Genomic DNA, 12,471 nt, shown 5'->3' on the forward strand with positions numbered 1-12,471 from the left:
TTTCCATTCATTGTAAGATGCAGCATTTTTTAATGAAAGAAAAAATGCTCCCAATATGATACTCCATCGATCTGTAAGATGCATCGCAATTTCAGAGGTGTCAAAATGTGAAAAAAAATGTGCAGCTCGGAAATGATAAAATTCATATATCTCTAGACACTGAAATAACATCAGAGACCATCAAAGAATGCCACTTGGAGTAATTGAGAATGGGGAAACGCAAGGGGCAATGAGAAGACTAGACACAGGCCAAAAAGGGGAAAACTGCCACCTCGTGAACAAGGCACCTCTAGAGCTATCTTACAATCCCACCAAATCCTCTTACTGCAGAGAAATGCACCTACATTCCACCTTCAAAACAATTTACATGTAGCTATATAGTAGCTGTATCTTGTTGCAGTAAACTAGTTAGCTTTCCACCACGGCCAATTGGCATCTCATCCCACATCATTACCATCACTAACATTACTGCCAGACAGTCATGTGTAGCCGCCACTAGGTGGCAGTAGGTAGCTCGTCACATTCCACCAAAAGTGATCACCTTAATTATTTGTGATGGCACTACATGCCATGGATTACTAGTATCCTATTAGTATTTCCCATTGGCAAGGAGCTCATTTCCTGGAACTACTCATGATACCAAGTACTGTATCTGTCAGGGTCCCATCAGGAAAACCGAAACCACAGTAGACAGTATAACAAAGTGAATCCAATAGAGAGAATGTGGTGTGTGTGTGTGTGTGTGTGTGTGTTTTGTTTTGTTTTGTTTTGTTTTGTTTTGTTTTGTTTTGTTTTTTAATCCTCAGCTGAGGGCATTTTTCCCATTGATTTTGTAGAGAGAGTAGAAGGGAGGAAGGGGGAGGAGAGAGAGAGAGAGAAACATTGATGTAAATGAGACACATTGATTGGCTGCCTCCCGCATGTGCCCTGACTGGGGTTGGGAATTGAACCTGCAACCCGGGTATGTGCCCTTGATTGGGAATTGAACCAAGACCCTTTGGTGTGTGGACAGATGCTCCAACCATTGAGCCACATCGGCCAGGGTGAGAATGTGTTTTTTAGTATCAGAGAACTGAGAAAGCAAAAAGGGAACACTAAGGTAACACAGAGGTAATGACTGCAGGAAATGGATGCCAGCGCCACAACTAGAGGAGCAAAGGAAAGATGTTTGGGGTCTTAGAAGCTGTGAGCTTGGAGGAGAGGTTGTAGAGTTGGAAGTTTAATTTCCTGGCTGCTACCAGTATCTAAGTATTTTGGAGGAGGGGCCTTGCAGAGTTGCGACTCAGAATTCTGATGGGAAGGTACCACCTGGCTGGTATTGGTACCTCCCAGGATCATGAAGAGGCTGATGCAGAAAGTGCCCGCTGCTGTCAGGGTGGAGCAGCCTGGTGCAAGGCTGATAGGAAGAGCAAGCAAAGGCAGGAGAAAGGCCCTTCTCCTCTTATCCTGCGGTCCAGCCTCCTCCTAGCACCCCTATTAATCAAGCCTAACAGGAGGCCAGCTGAAAAATGAGAAATGAAGCTCACAGTCTCAGCCCAAGTATCACAAAGCAGAGAGAGAAGAGTAAAATTAGAACCAAGACACAATTGCTTAATAACTGGCACAATGCTCTCAGTGAATGTTTGTTAATGAATTGATCAGTAAATGAATGGATGATACAGATCATTAGTGCTACGTAAGTCCAGGAGAAAGAGATCAGTGTATACAGAAATAAGGCTCTAAGATACTGCTTAAAAGCATGAGCCAGTCCAGCCCGGTCAGTGTGGCTCAGTGGTCGACCTATGAACCAAAGGGTCACAGTTCAGTTCCCAATCAGGGCACATGCCTAGGTTACGGGCTCGATCTCCAGGGTGGGGCGTGCAGAAGGTAGCCAATCAGTGATTCTCTCTCATTATTGACCTTTCTATCTTTCCCTATTCCTTCCTCTCTGAAATCAATAAAAATATATTAAAAATAAGTAAATTAAAACAGTCCTAGGTGTAAATCCTGTTTCCACCACTTATGTGGCTTTGGACAAGTCACTTAACCTCTGTATGTATCATTCTACTCATCTCATATATGGAAGTAATATGGTAAAGATTAAATAACACATCTCATGTGCTTATTAACACAATGCCTGGTATATAGGAAAGCTCAATTAATGGTAATTGTTATTATTACTTCTGAGAAGAGATGGGACTTGAACAGGGCTTTTGGAAATATGTAAGATTTGGATCTAACGGAAGAAAGTGAATGAATGCCTCTGGAGTCATGTGGGAGGAAGAGATTTGCTTTTATAGCCCCAGAGATCAAACTAAGACTGAGGGGTAATTGTTAAAAAAGAGCAGATTTTGGTCAGTCTAAGGAGCAGGATGCTTTGGGAAATACAAAACTTCCCTGACACTATAAAGATTTAAACAAACACCCGATTCATGCACTGGAGTTTGGAGAGGTCACCATTAAATTCCTTTCTGAGGTAATGGCCAAACGCTTCTATCATTCTAGGATAGAATAAAGCAGACAGAGCCAAAGGTGGAAGAGGATGACTCAGACAAAAGGCTGTGAGGCTGAGGTGAAGGGAAGGGGGCGGGATACTGGGAGACAGAGGAGAAATATGTGTGGGGGGGGGGGGGGCGGGAGGGGCGGGGGCGGGGAGTGCAGGAGAGCAGAGAGGATGGAGAGAGAACATGGGAGGAAACCAGGGAGTGGAAGGAGCTGAGGTCTAGGGTTAGGCTCTTACCTAAAGTGCCGGCTAGGAGCCACATTGAGGTAGACGAAGTGGATCTTCTTCAGGTATCTCTCTGTCTTCAGAATGGCCATCGCCTGGCTACTCAGGCGGGAAGTCGGAGGGAGGCCGCCAGTGCTGCTCTTTTTGAAGGTCTTTTCAGAAACTTCAGAGTCAAGCTGAGTCCTGGATGAGAAAAAGTCAGGAGAGACAAAGCAGAGCAAAGGGGTCAGGGTGCCACTGTTGGCCGTGAGAGCAGGAGCTGGGTCAGTCTGGTGCTGAGAGGACCTGCTGTGGCACTGTCCGAGCCTTTCTGCCACCTGTGCGAGCACACCCAGTCCAGGGGAAGGCACAGTCAGGCAACCATGTTCACACAGATGTGTGCACGGACAACTCCTTCCTCTGATAAATGACTAGTCACTCTGGATTGATTGCATCTCCTGTGAAGTAGGTATTTTGTAGTACTGAGTAAAAGTAAGGGGAGTACTTTTATTTTCCCAGCTCATCACCTTGCAAGCCCACAGCCCTGGATTTCTCCTCTCTGGCAGCCTTCCTAACCTTCTAGACCACCTATCTTTGTTCCCATTGTAGCCGCTTTCCAACCCTATCTGATCTCCATGCCTGTGACTCTTTCTTGCTCTTCCCAACCTCTAGCTTCACATACTTTCTTTTTCAGCCAGGACCCAATGGTGCATCCTTCAACCCCCCTCAATCTTCTTACACTTGTACCACACCAGTCAACAGAATGGATATGAAAAATTTTACCGGGACTAGTAGTTTTAGTTGGAGTGACCTCGAGCGCGCGCGCATGCACACACACACACACACACATCTGAATAATTAAACTTAGACTTACCCAATCAAAATATACCAGTGTCGCTAATTGATCCAAACACAGTACCATCCTATTCTAAAGTTCATATCAACAATAGGGTTTATGACAGTGATGACAAACCTTTTGAGCTCGGCGTGTCAGCATTTTGAAAAACCTTAACTTAACTCTGGTGCCGTGTCACATATAGAAATTTTTTGATATTTGCAACCATAGTAAAACAAAGATTTATATTTTTGATATTTTATATATTTAAATGCCATTTAGCAAAGAAAAATCAACCAAAAAAATGAGTTCGCGTGTCACCTCTGACACGTGTGTCATAGGTTTGCCTTCACTGGTTTATGACCTTGAGGTTGGATCAGGACGTCCTTGTAATGGTGTAACTATTGAAGGTCCACTTCCTTAACCATTAAAGTCCTCTGTGATCTAAGTAGGTTCAGAAGATCACAGAACCAGGAATATTGGCTCCGTTCTATGTTACTGATGTCCAATCTCCACTGTGGGCTCACTCTGCTCCGATGTCTTAGGACCGGCCCTCAGGCAGCTGCCTCTTTCTGTGTCCTCAGCTGCTGTCCAGGCCTCCACCAACCCCCACCCTATGCCCAACGCTGCCCAGCCCCCAGCTCCTCCCTTCTCTGTCCAGAGAAAACTGAGGCTTTCAGCCATGGACTAACTCCCCCACGTTGGCTGCCTTCCTACATATTTATCTGTATGGGCTCCCATCCTAAACTTGTCCCCCAATTTGAGAGGAAGGAGTGTCCTTTCTTCTCTTACTAGGTCAATCCCTCCATTTGTGCTCTGGATCCCCTATCCCAGCGGTTCTCAATCTGTGGGTCGAGACCCCTTTGGCGGTCGAACAACCCTTTTCACAGGGGTCGCCTAAGACCATTCTGCATATCAGATATTTACATTATGATTCCTAACAGTAGCAACATTACAGGTCTAGGGTTAGGCTCTTACCTCAAGTAGCAACGAAAATAATTTTATGGTTGGGTCACAACATGAGGAACTGTATTTAAAGGGTCAGAAAGTTGAGAACCACTGCCTTTCCCCTCTTCATGAGGAATTTTCAGTCTGTTCTTCTTACCATTAGCCTATATTTATTTATTCCCTCTACATATATTTATCGAACACCCACTTCTCAAGCACTGTCTTAAGGGCTATGAACATCTCCCCCCCCCCCTTTTTTTAAGAGTTCTGCCCAGACACTACTCTTCTTTCAATCTTCTGTCCTACTGTATCTCTCTCCCTATCAAGCCAAACTTCATGACAGAATAGTAAAATGTGATTTCTACTTCATCTCCCATTCACTCCTAAATGCACTACAGTCTGGCTTCCTCCTCACGCAATCCCACTGCAAGGGCTCTCACCAACCTCCTCCTCCTCTGATGTGCTTTCCCCTGACTGAACACACACACCAGAGGAGCAGCCTGATTTTATAGCGCTTAGCACAATTTGTAATTATATGTTACTTGTATTGACTTATATAACATTTATCCCCCTAACTAAGCTGTAAGACCCAAGGGAGGAGATGGAGTCCATCTTGTTCACTTTTGTATCCTCAGCATCTAACAGCTCCTAATATATATTAAACATCCATAATACTTATTGAATGAATGAATGCCTTAGAGACCAGTCCTGGAAAACTTCATGCAAATTAAGCCACATTAGCTAGGCCTCAGAGGTTTGACGCCAGGTCCAAGAGAGGGCAGAGAAAACTTGACCCCTTCCCTACATCTCAGCCCATTCTCACTTCAGTTACGTTCCCCCAGGAAAGGAAACTTACACGGGGACACAGTGTAAAAGGGAGCTGGCTGGGGTTATTGAAGGCATAAATTGTAGGCGCCGGCCACCTGCTATCAGGGCCTGCAGGAGCCTGCCTCTCTGTCCACCATTAGTGCGCTAAGGCTTCAGAGAAAATTTGACCCAGACATTACCTTAGCAAAAACTGACAAAGTAGAGCTGGATTAAAGGTAAAAGTAGCCAGATCATGAATGTGTCACATACAAGCTGCAAAGCACTTAGAAAAGCAACCCATGACCAGCTGGCATGGCTTAGGGGTTGAACGTTAACCTATGAACCAGGAGGTTTGGTGCATGAATTTGTGCACGGGTGGGGTCCCTCGGCCTGGCCTGCGATCAGGGCCAATCTGGGCCATCTCCCCCAGCCCTGATCAGACCAGCCATGGGGAGGGACCACGGGAGATTGGTCAGTCCCAGGAGGTTGCTGTGAGAGCACACTGACCACCAAGGGGCAGCTCCTGCATTGAGCGTCTTCCCCCTGGTAGTCAGTGCACTTCATAGCTACCAGCTGGTCTTTGGATCATCCAGTCCTAATGGTCACTTAGGCATATATATATATATATATATATATGGGCCAGATTATTATGACTAGCCAGATTATTGTGACCACCCTATCCGTACAATGAAGTGAATTAGTTATACAAATAATCTTACCTAATAATAGACAAACATGTAAATCGACTGTACCTTCGCTACGCTAACCAATCAGGAGAGTATGCAAATTAACCCAACAAAAATGGCGATTAATTTGCATACATAGGCTCCAAGCGGCGGAGTGAAGTCAGAAGGCCCCGGGGCTGAAGCAGCGAAGCCGGACGGCTCCCGGGCCAGTTCCAGCTGGAGCCTGGCCAGAGCAAAGGCCTGGGTCCCAGGTGCCAGAGGCAAACTGGTGCCAGCAGCCAAGGGAAGGGAAGGCCTATTGCATGAATCACTTCATGCAACAGGCCTCTAGTAATAATAATAAAACCTTGAGAGTATTTGCTTAGGAATTTTTCAATATTCAGTATTTTTGGAAGTGTCAATGAAGTACTGATGGGGTGGTCATAATAATCTGGCCACTCAGTATATATATATATATATATATGCAAAAATAAATCAATCCAGAGGATTGGGGAGGAATTCCAAGACTAGAGTTAGAGAACTCTCAGAAAAGGAGGTCTCTGTTGGCATTCTGAAATCCTGAAGAAAACAACAAGAGCCAGATTGGGGGGAGGGGGTCATCACTAGAGGGCCCAGGATACCCACACTGGCAAGGCAGGAAGAAGACCCTGGAAGGATCAGAATGAAGTCCCTCTGGCAGTGCTGGCAACTTGAAGCTGCCCTGGAGATCGCTTAGCTCACACTGACGTGAGTGGAAAGGCCCCCAGACAAGCACACATCCAGAAGCATCCCGAGGGGAAGACCTGTACCCAGCATGCAGCACCCAGCACTAGGGCAGCCCAGAGGCGAGGCTCGGGGATTACGAATGAGTGAGAAGAAAACTAAGGCGGCTTCCAGCACCATCTGAGAAAGAAGTCTGGGAACTCAAGCTGTCCTCTGAAGCTTTGGCTTCCTCACAGCTGACTTGATTTTCATAAGTTTCTGCAGTTTCCTGTGGGGATTAACACTAAGACCACTGGGTTAATTTTGCAGACAAAAAGGAAGAGAGGAGCCCTAGCCGGTTGTGCTCAGTGGATAGAGCATCAGCCTGCAGACTGAAGGGTCCCGGGTTCAATTCCAGCCTAGGGCACATGTCTGGGTTGCGGGCTCAATCCCCAGTAGGGGGTGTGCAGGAGGCAGCTGATCAATGATTCTCTCATCATTGATGTTTCTATCTCTCTATCCCTCTCCCTTCCTCTCTAAAATCAATAAAAATATATTTAAAAAACAAAGGGAGAGAGGAGCAGCCTCACACCCGGTTGGCTTGTGGTTAGGCTAATCACTAAAATCAATAGAGAACTGCCTTTTGACAACCAATCCCCCCAGGAGGCACCCATAAACTGGCTTCTTTCTCTGCTCCGCTCAGAACCCCAGACTGGGTCCCTCACTTACATAGTCTTTTTTCTTCCAACAGGCTCCTCCTCCATGTCGTCAGTGCCACCGCTTTCATACTGTACCGGGATGTCTGCTGCCAGTGCCAAGGACAGGAGGCCAAGGCCATCTCGCCACGGTGCCTCATTCATAGCCACCTCGGCACCCACAATGCCCAGGCTGTGCTGCAGCTCAGGCAGAGTCAGTGGCCGCAGCCACGTGGCTAACTTTTCCTCTCCTTGCTGCCCACTCCTCCTGGCCCGCACAAAAGGGCATGCTGGGATGGGAGGCCCCTGACGGAACCTCTGCTTCTGAAGGCTGCAGTCAACATGAGAGGCACTCTCTAACAAAGAGGTGTCTCGGGGAAAGGCATGGTCTATGGCATCGAGCAGGTCCAGCTGGAGCTGGGTTTGGACCCAGGGTGCCCAGCGGTACAGCTGCTCCAGGAAGGGCAGCAGATCCAGGTGGCCCACTAGCAGCTCGTGGTATGGAGGCAGCAGGCAGAGCACTGCGTGCAGGTAGTGCCAGGCCTCCAGGCTGCCGTCCTGGAGCACAGCTGAGAACAGAGTGCGGAGCTCAGTGACCAGGCGCCGCAGGCCGGGCAGTGACTGAGTCAGCGCCTGCAGGAACTGCCTCTGCCGCCTCTGCTGGTGCGGAGACTCCAGGGCATCATATGGTGCCTCTTTGGGAGATGAGTCTACCCACGCCTTCGAGACCACGAGGAGCTGGGCATCCAACTGCTGGCGAACCGACCTGGCCCACTGCTCAGGCTCCGACTGCCAGTTCCAGGTTCCTGGCTGCTGGGCCTCACCTGCATGGCCCAGCCCAGGAAAGGAGCAAGAGTAGGAGACCTTAGGCTCTGGTCAAGGGATGGTCAGGGTCAATGGGGTTGGGGAAGGAAGAGAGGAGGGACTTAAGACAGGAAAATGGGAGCTGCAGGGCAGAGCCAGGCCAGCAGAGGGCCCTTTCTGGGACCCTCAACCCTACCTACAGCCTCCAGAAACCAGAGACTCTGGTAGGAAGCCCGCCCAGGACAGAGGTGGGGGCCCTCCCTGCACAGGTTCCTTCCCACCAGCCAGGCCACTGCCCCCTCACCTGGCCGGAAGGGTACAGGAGGCAAGGTAAGGGAAGGGAGACACAACTGCCGACGAGGTTTCATCAGGGAGCACCTGTTGGGTAAATGGACGAACTTGGACTTGGCTCCTGGGCACAGACCACTGCACGCAGAGTGACTGGCAGACAGAAAAGCCTGTGACCTCTACGGAGGCCAACGGATACACACACGGAAAACCCGCCCAGAGAACCTCGGTGACTGAGGAGCTGTCCCTGGGATGGAGCCTGCGACCTGCTGAGGACGGGGAGCCGGTCGCCACGGGAGGCAGCAAAGTCCAGTCCTATCTGCGCTGGAGGGGCCGCTGAGGACCAGGCAGGTGGCCGCAGAACTGCTTGTCGGGAGGGGCGGTGGCCTGGTGGAGGGGGGGTGGAGGGGGAGGAGGAGGAGGAGGAGGAGGAGGAGGAGGAGGAGGAAGAAGAAGAGGAGGAAGGGGGGATCCTTGGGTCCTTGGGGACGTGTGAGGAGGGGGCCTCCCAGGGGACAGCCCGAGAGTGGTCCCCCCTGGGGAAGGGGAGCGGGTCCGTCTCCTCCCGGGGGTTAAAACGGTTACTAGAGCCCTCGCGTGAGGCTCAGCGCTGCAGGCGGCAGCGCCCAGGAGCCAGTAAGCGGAGGGAGGGCCCCCAGGTCGGTAGCAGAGGTGAGGGGGCAGGGCCAGGCCGAATGCGCTGGCTGCCTGCACCGCTCGAGGGTGGGCGTGGCTGGTGTAATCCTTGCGCCGGTTTATTCACTGGGCGGCTAAACCGGCGTCAGGCACCAACCACCTGTCTTTGAGGCCCTCCCCACCCGCCCCCTCCTCCCACCTCCGCCATATGCACCTACCCCACCCACCCACCCCCAACTCCCAGCAAGAAGAAATTCTTGATCACAATAAGCTCAAAATAGGGGGTGGGGCTGGAGCTGAATGATTAAAACAAAAATAGTGCTATTTAATGTCTCCGCTTGGATGAATGATGAGTATCTCAAACTTGAAAACTTAAAATGTCCAAAACCGGACTACTAACTGCCCCCCCATTCTTTCTCCCTCTGCCCCAAAGAAATCTGCTGCTGCTTTCACTGTCTTCCCCATCTCAGTAAATGGCAAGGCAATTTTTCCAGTTGCTCAGATTAAAACCTTAGAGTCACCTTTGACTTCTCTCCCTCTCTCCCCCTCCCATCCCCACATCCCATGTCTTATCCTTCAGCAAATTTTGTTGGCTATAGCCTCAAAAATATCCAGAATCCAACTGCTTCTCATGACTTTAAGTGCTACAACCTTGGTCTAAAATCATTCCTGTTGTTGACAGGAAGTTAGGGAGGGAATAAAACCCCTTAACTAAATGCCGGGCGGGTAGTTAATCACTTTAACTATGAACAATCGACCTTAAGCTACATAATCTTTACTCCCTGGAATGGAGATAAGAAACTCCCTAACCTTTGGAATAGAAATTGATAGGATTAAAATCAACTGGTATAAATACAGATGTAACAAGACACTAAAGAACAGAACTTGGCTGGAGATCCTGGCTAGAGAACCTGGCTAGGCTGCTGATCAACTGAATGCTGTGTCTGTGTCATTCCTTCTCCGCCGACTCCATCCACACCTTTGGGAACCCCTGGACCTGTTGGGGTTAGACCCCAACGTATGCCGCAGTAGTTCCTGCAGGTTCTCTCTTCTGTCTTCGGAGCCAGTGGCCCTCCCTGTGCTGAACAGCTAGGAAGCCCCTGTCAGCGAGCTCGTAGGAGCTTGAAACCGTCGTCACCCCTCCGACTCTTACCAGGAGGGAAACATGGTTGAAGCTGATTGCCCAGAAAAGCTCTTCATTGGCGGCCTCAATACAGAAACAAATGAGAAAGCCCTTGAAGCTGTATTTGGCAAATATGGACGGATAGTGGAAGTACTCTTGATGAAAGATCGTGAAACCAACAAATCGAGAGGATTTGCTTTTGTCACCTTTGAAAGCCCAGCAGATGCTAAGGATGCAGCCAGAGATATGAATGGAAAGTCCTTAGATGGAAAAGCCATCAAGGTAGAACAAGCCACCAAACCATCATTTGAAACTGGTAGGCGTGGACCACCTCCACCTCCAAGAAGCAGAGGCCCTCCAAGGGGTCTTAGAGGCAGAAGAGGAGGCACTGGAGGAATCAGGGGACCTCCCGCACATGGAGGGCACATGGATGATGGTGGCTATTCCATGAATTTTAACATGAGTTCTTCCAGGGGACCACTTCCAGTAAAAAGAGGACCACCACCGAGAAGTGGGGGTCCTCCTGCTAAAAGATCTGCTCCTTCAGGACCAGTTCGCAGCAGCAGTGGAATGGGAGGAAGAGCTCCTGCATCTCAAGGAAGAGATAGTTATGGAGACCCACCTCGAAGGGAACCCCCGCCTTCCCGTAGAGATGTTTATTTGTCCCCAAGAGATGATGGATATTCTACTAAAGACAGCTACTCAAGTAGAGATTACCCATGCTCCTGTGATACAAGAGATTATGCTTCACCACCAAGAGGTTATATTTATCGTGATTATGGTCATTCCAGTTCACGTGATGACTATCCATCAAGAGGCTATAGTGATAGAGATGGCTATGGTCGTGATCGTGACTATTCAGATCATCCAAGTGGTGGTTCCTACAGAGATTCATATGACAGTTATGGTAACTCACGTAGTGCTCCACCTACACGAGGGCCTCCATCATCTTATGGTGGAAGCAGTCGCTATAATGATTACAGCAGCTCACGTGACAGATATGGTGGAAGTCGAGACAGTTACTCAAACAGCCAAAGTGACCTCTACTCAAGTGGTCGTGATTGGGTTGGCAGACAAGATAGAGGGCTTCCCCCTTCTATAGGAAGGGGGTACCCTCCTCCACGTGATTCCTACAGCAGTTCAAGCTGCAGGGCACCCGGGGGTGGTCGCCGTGGAGGAAGCTGATCTAATAGAGGGGGAGACAGAAGCAGATATTAAAAACAAAACTTTGGACCAAAATTCCTGTTCAAAGAAACAAACAGAAAGTGGAACCTATTCTGTCATAACTACCCAAGGACAACTAAAAGGAAAAATTGTGTTACATTTTTAAAATTTTCTATTAAGTTCCCCCTTCATAATTTTTATGTTCTTGTGAGGAAAAAAGTAAAACATGTATGACATTGCTTTCAACAAGCAAAAAAAAAAAAAGGGTGAGATGAGATGTGGGGAGCCGATATAGGGTTAAGACTTGTTTGTGACTTTGCCAACAGGCTAGATGGGGTGGGGGGAGGGGGGACATATGTAATACTTTCAACAATAAAGATTTTTTTTAAAAAGAAAATATTTAGATTTTTGCAGCTTTCCTTGAAGTTATGTGTGTCTGTGTGATTGAGTGATATGTGCATTGCCAGATTGTGCTTTTAAAAGTAAGGGTATACTTTCTCCTTTCTCTATTCTCCCATCTCACTAGTTGGGATGGGCCTAGCAGATACAGTGGTAAACTCTCTTGGACCTTGAAGACCAGGATCACTTCTTTGGAGAAGCAGAACAACTAACTAAAAGGCTGACATATTAGTCCTGGAGTGATTATACTTGGACAGTTATGTGAGAAAGAAAAAATGAACTATCATGTCTAAGTAATTGTATGTTGGGGTCCAACCCCAGCAGGTCCAGGGGTTCTCAAAGGTGTGGACAGAGTTGGCAAAGAAGGAATGACACAAACAGCCTTCAGTTGATCAGAAGCCTAGCCAGGTTCTCTAGCCAGGATCTCCAGCCAGGTTCTGTGTCTATTGTCCTGTTACATCTGTATTTACACCAGTTGATTTTAATCCTAACCATTCTATTCCAAAGGTTAGGGCGTTTTTTAGGGGCCATAAAGCAAGCCTCTAAGACTTGAGAGTGGCCCCTGGCCAAGAAGGAACCTGGGACCTCAGTCCTACAACCATAAAGAATTGAATCCTGTCAACAACAGGAATGATTTTAGACCAAGGTTGTAGCACTTAAAGTCGTGAGAAGCAGTTGGATTCTGGATATTTTTGAGGCTATAGCCAACAAAATTTGCT

At 48.3% G+C, this 12,471-nt stretch overlaps 2 protein-coding genes across 2 annotated transcripts in view; one reads left to right on the forward strand and one right to left on the reverse strand.

The window, feature by feature from the left end:
* The window catches only part of DNHD1 (dynein heavy chain domain 1), a 51,395-nt gene extending 42,885 nt beyond the window's left edge, over positions 1–8,510 (reverse strand). The window contains exons 1-3 of the mRNA XM_070427001.1: positions 8,447–8,510; positions 7,373–8,162; positions 2,720–2,890 (exon numbers count right to left, since the gene is read on the reverse strand). Coding sequence (XP_070283102.1) covers positions 2,720–2,890; positions 7,373–8,162; positions 8,447–8,510 — 1,025 coding nt within the window. The remainder of the gene's footprint in view (positions 1–2,719; positions 2,891–7,372; positions 8,163–8,446) is intronic.
* A 1,619-nt stretch (positions 8,511–10,129) lies between these two features.
* LOC139018067 (RNA-binding motif protein, X chromosome-like) lies at positions 10,130–11,512 on the forward strand. The gene has a single exon (XM_070426707.1). The coding sequence runs from the start codon at positions 10,232–10,234 to the stop codon at positions 11,372–11,374; it is 1,143 nt and encodes a 380-aa protein (XP_070282808.1). The 5' UTR covers positions 10,130–10,231; the 3' UTR covers positions 11,375–11,512.
* The last annotated feature ends 959 nt before the right edge of the window (positions 11,513–12,471 follow it).

This window comes from Myotis yumanensis, unplaced genomic scaffold, assembly GCF_028538775.1.
Source record: "Myotis yumanensis isolate MYYU_CA2020_CCGP unplaced genomic scaffold, mMyoYum1.0.hap1 SCAF_10, whole genome shotgun sequence".
Taxonomy (NCBI): Eukaryota; Metazoa; Chordata; class Mammalia; order Chiroptera; family Vespertilionidae; genus Myotis; species Myotis yumanensis.

Coding starts and splice junctions, on each gene's coding strand:
- LOC139018067 (XM_070426707.1), top strand. CDS start 10,232: ATGGTTGAAGCTGATTGCCCAGAAAAGCTCTTCATTGGCGGCCTCAAT.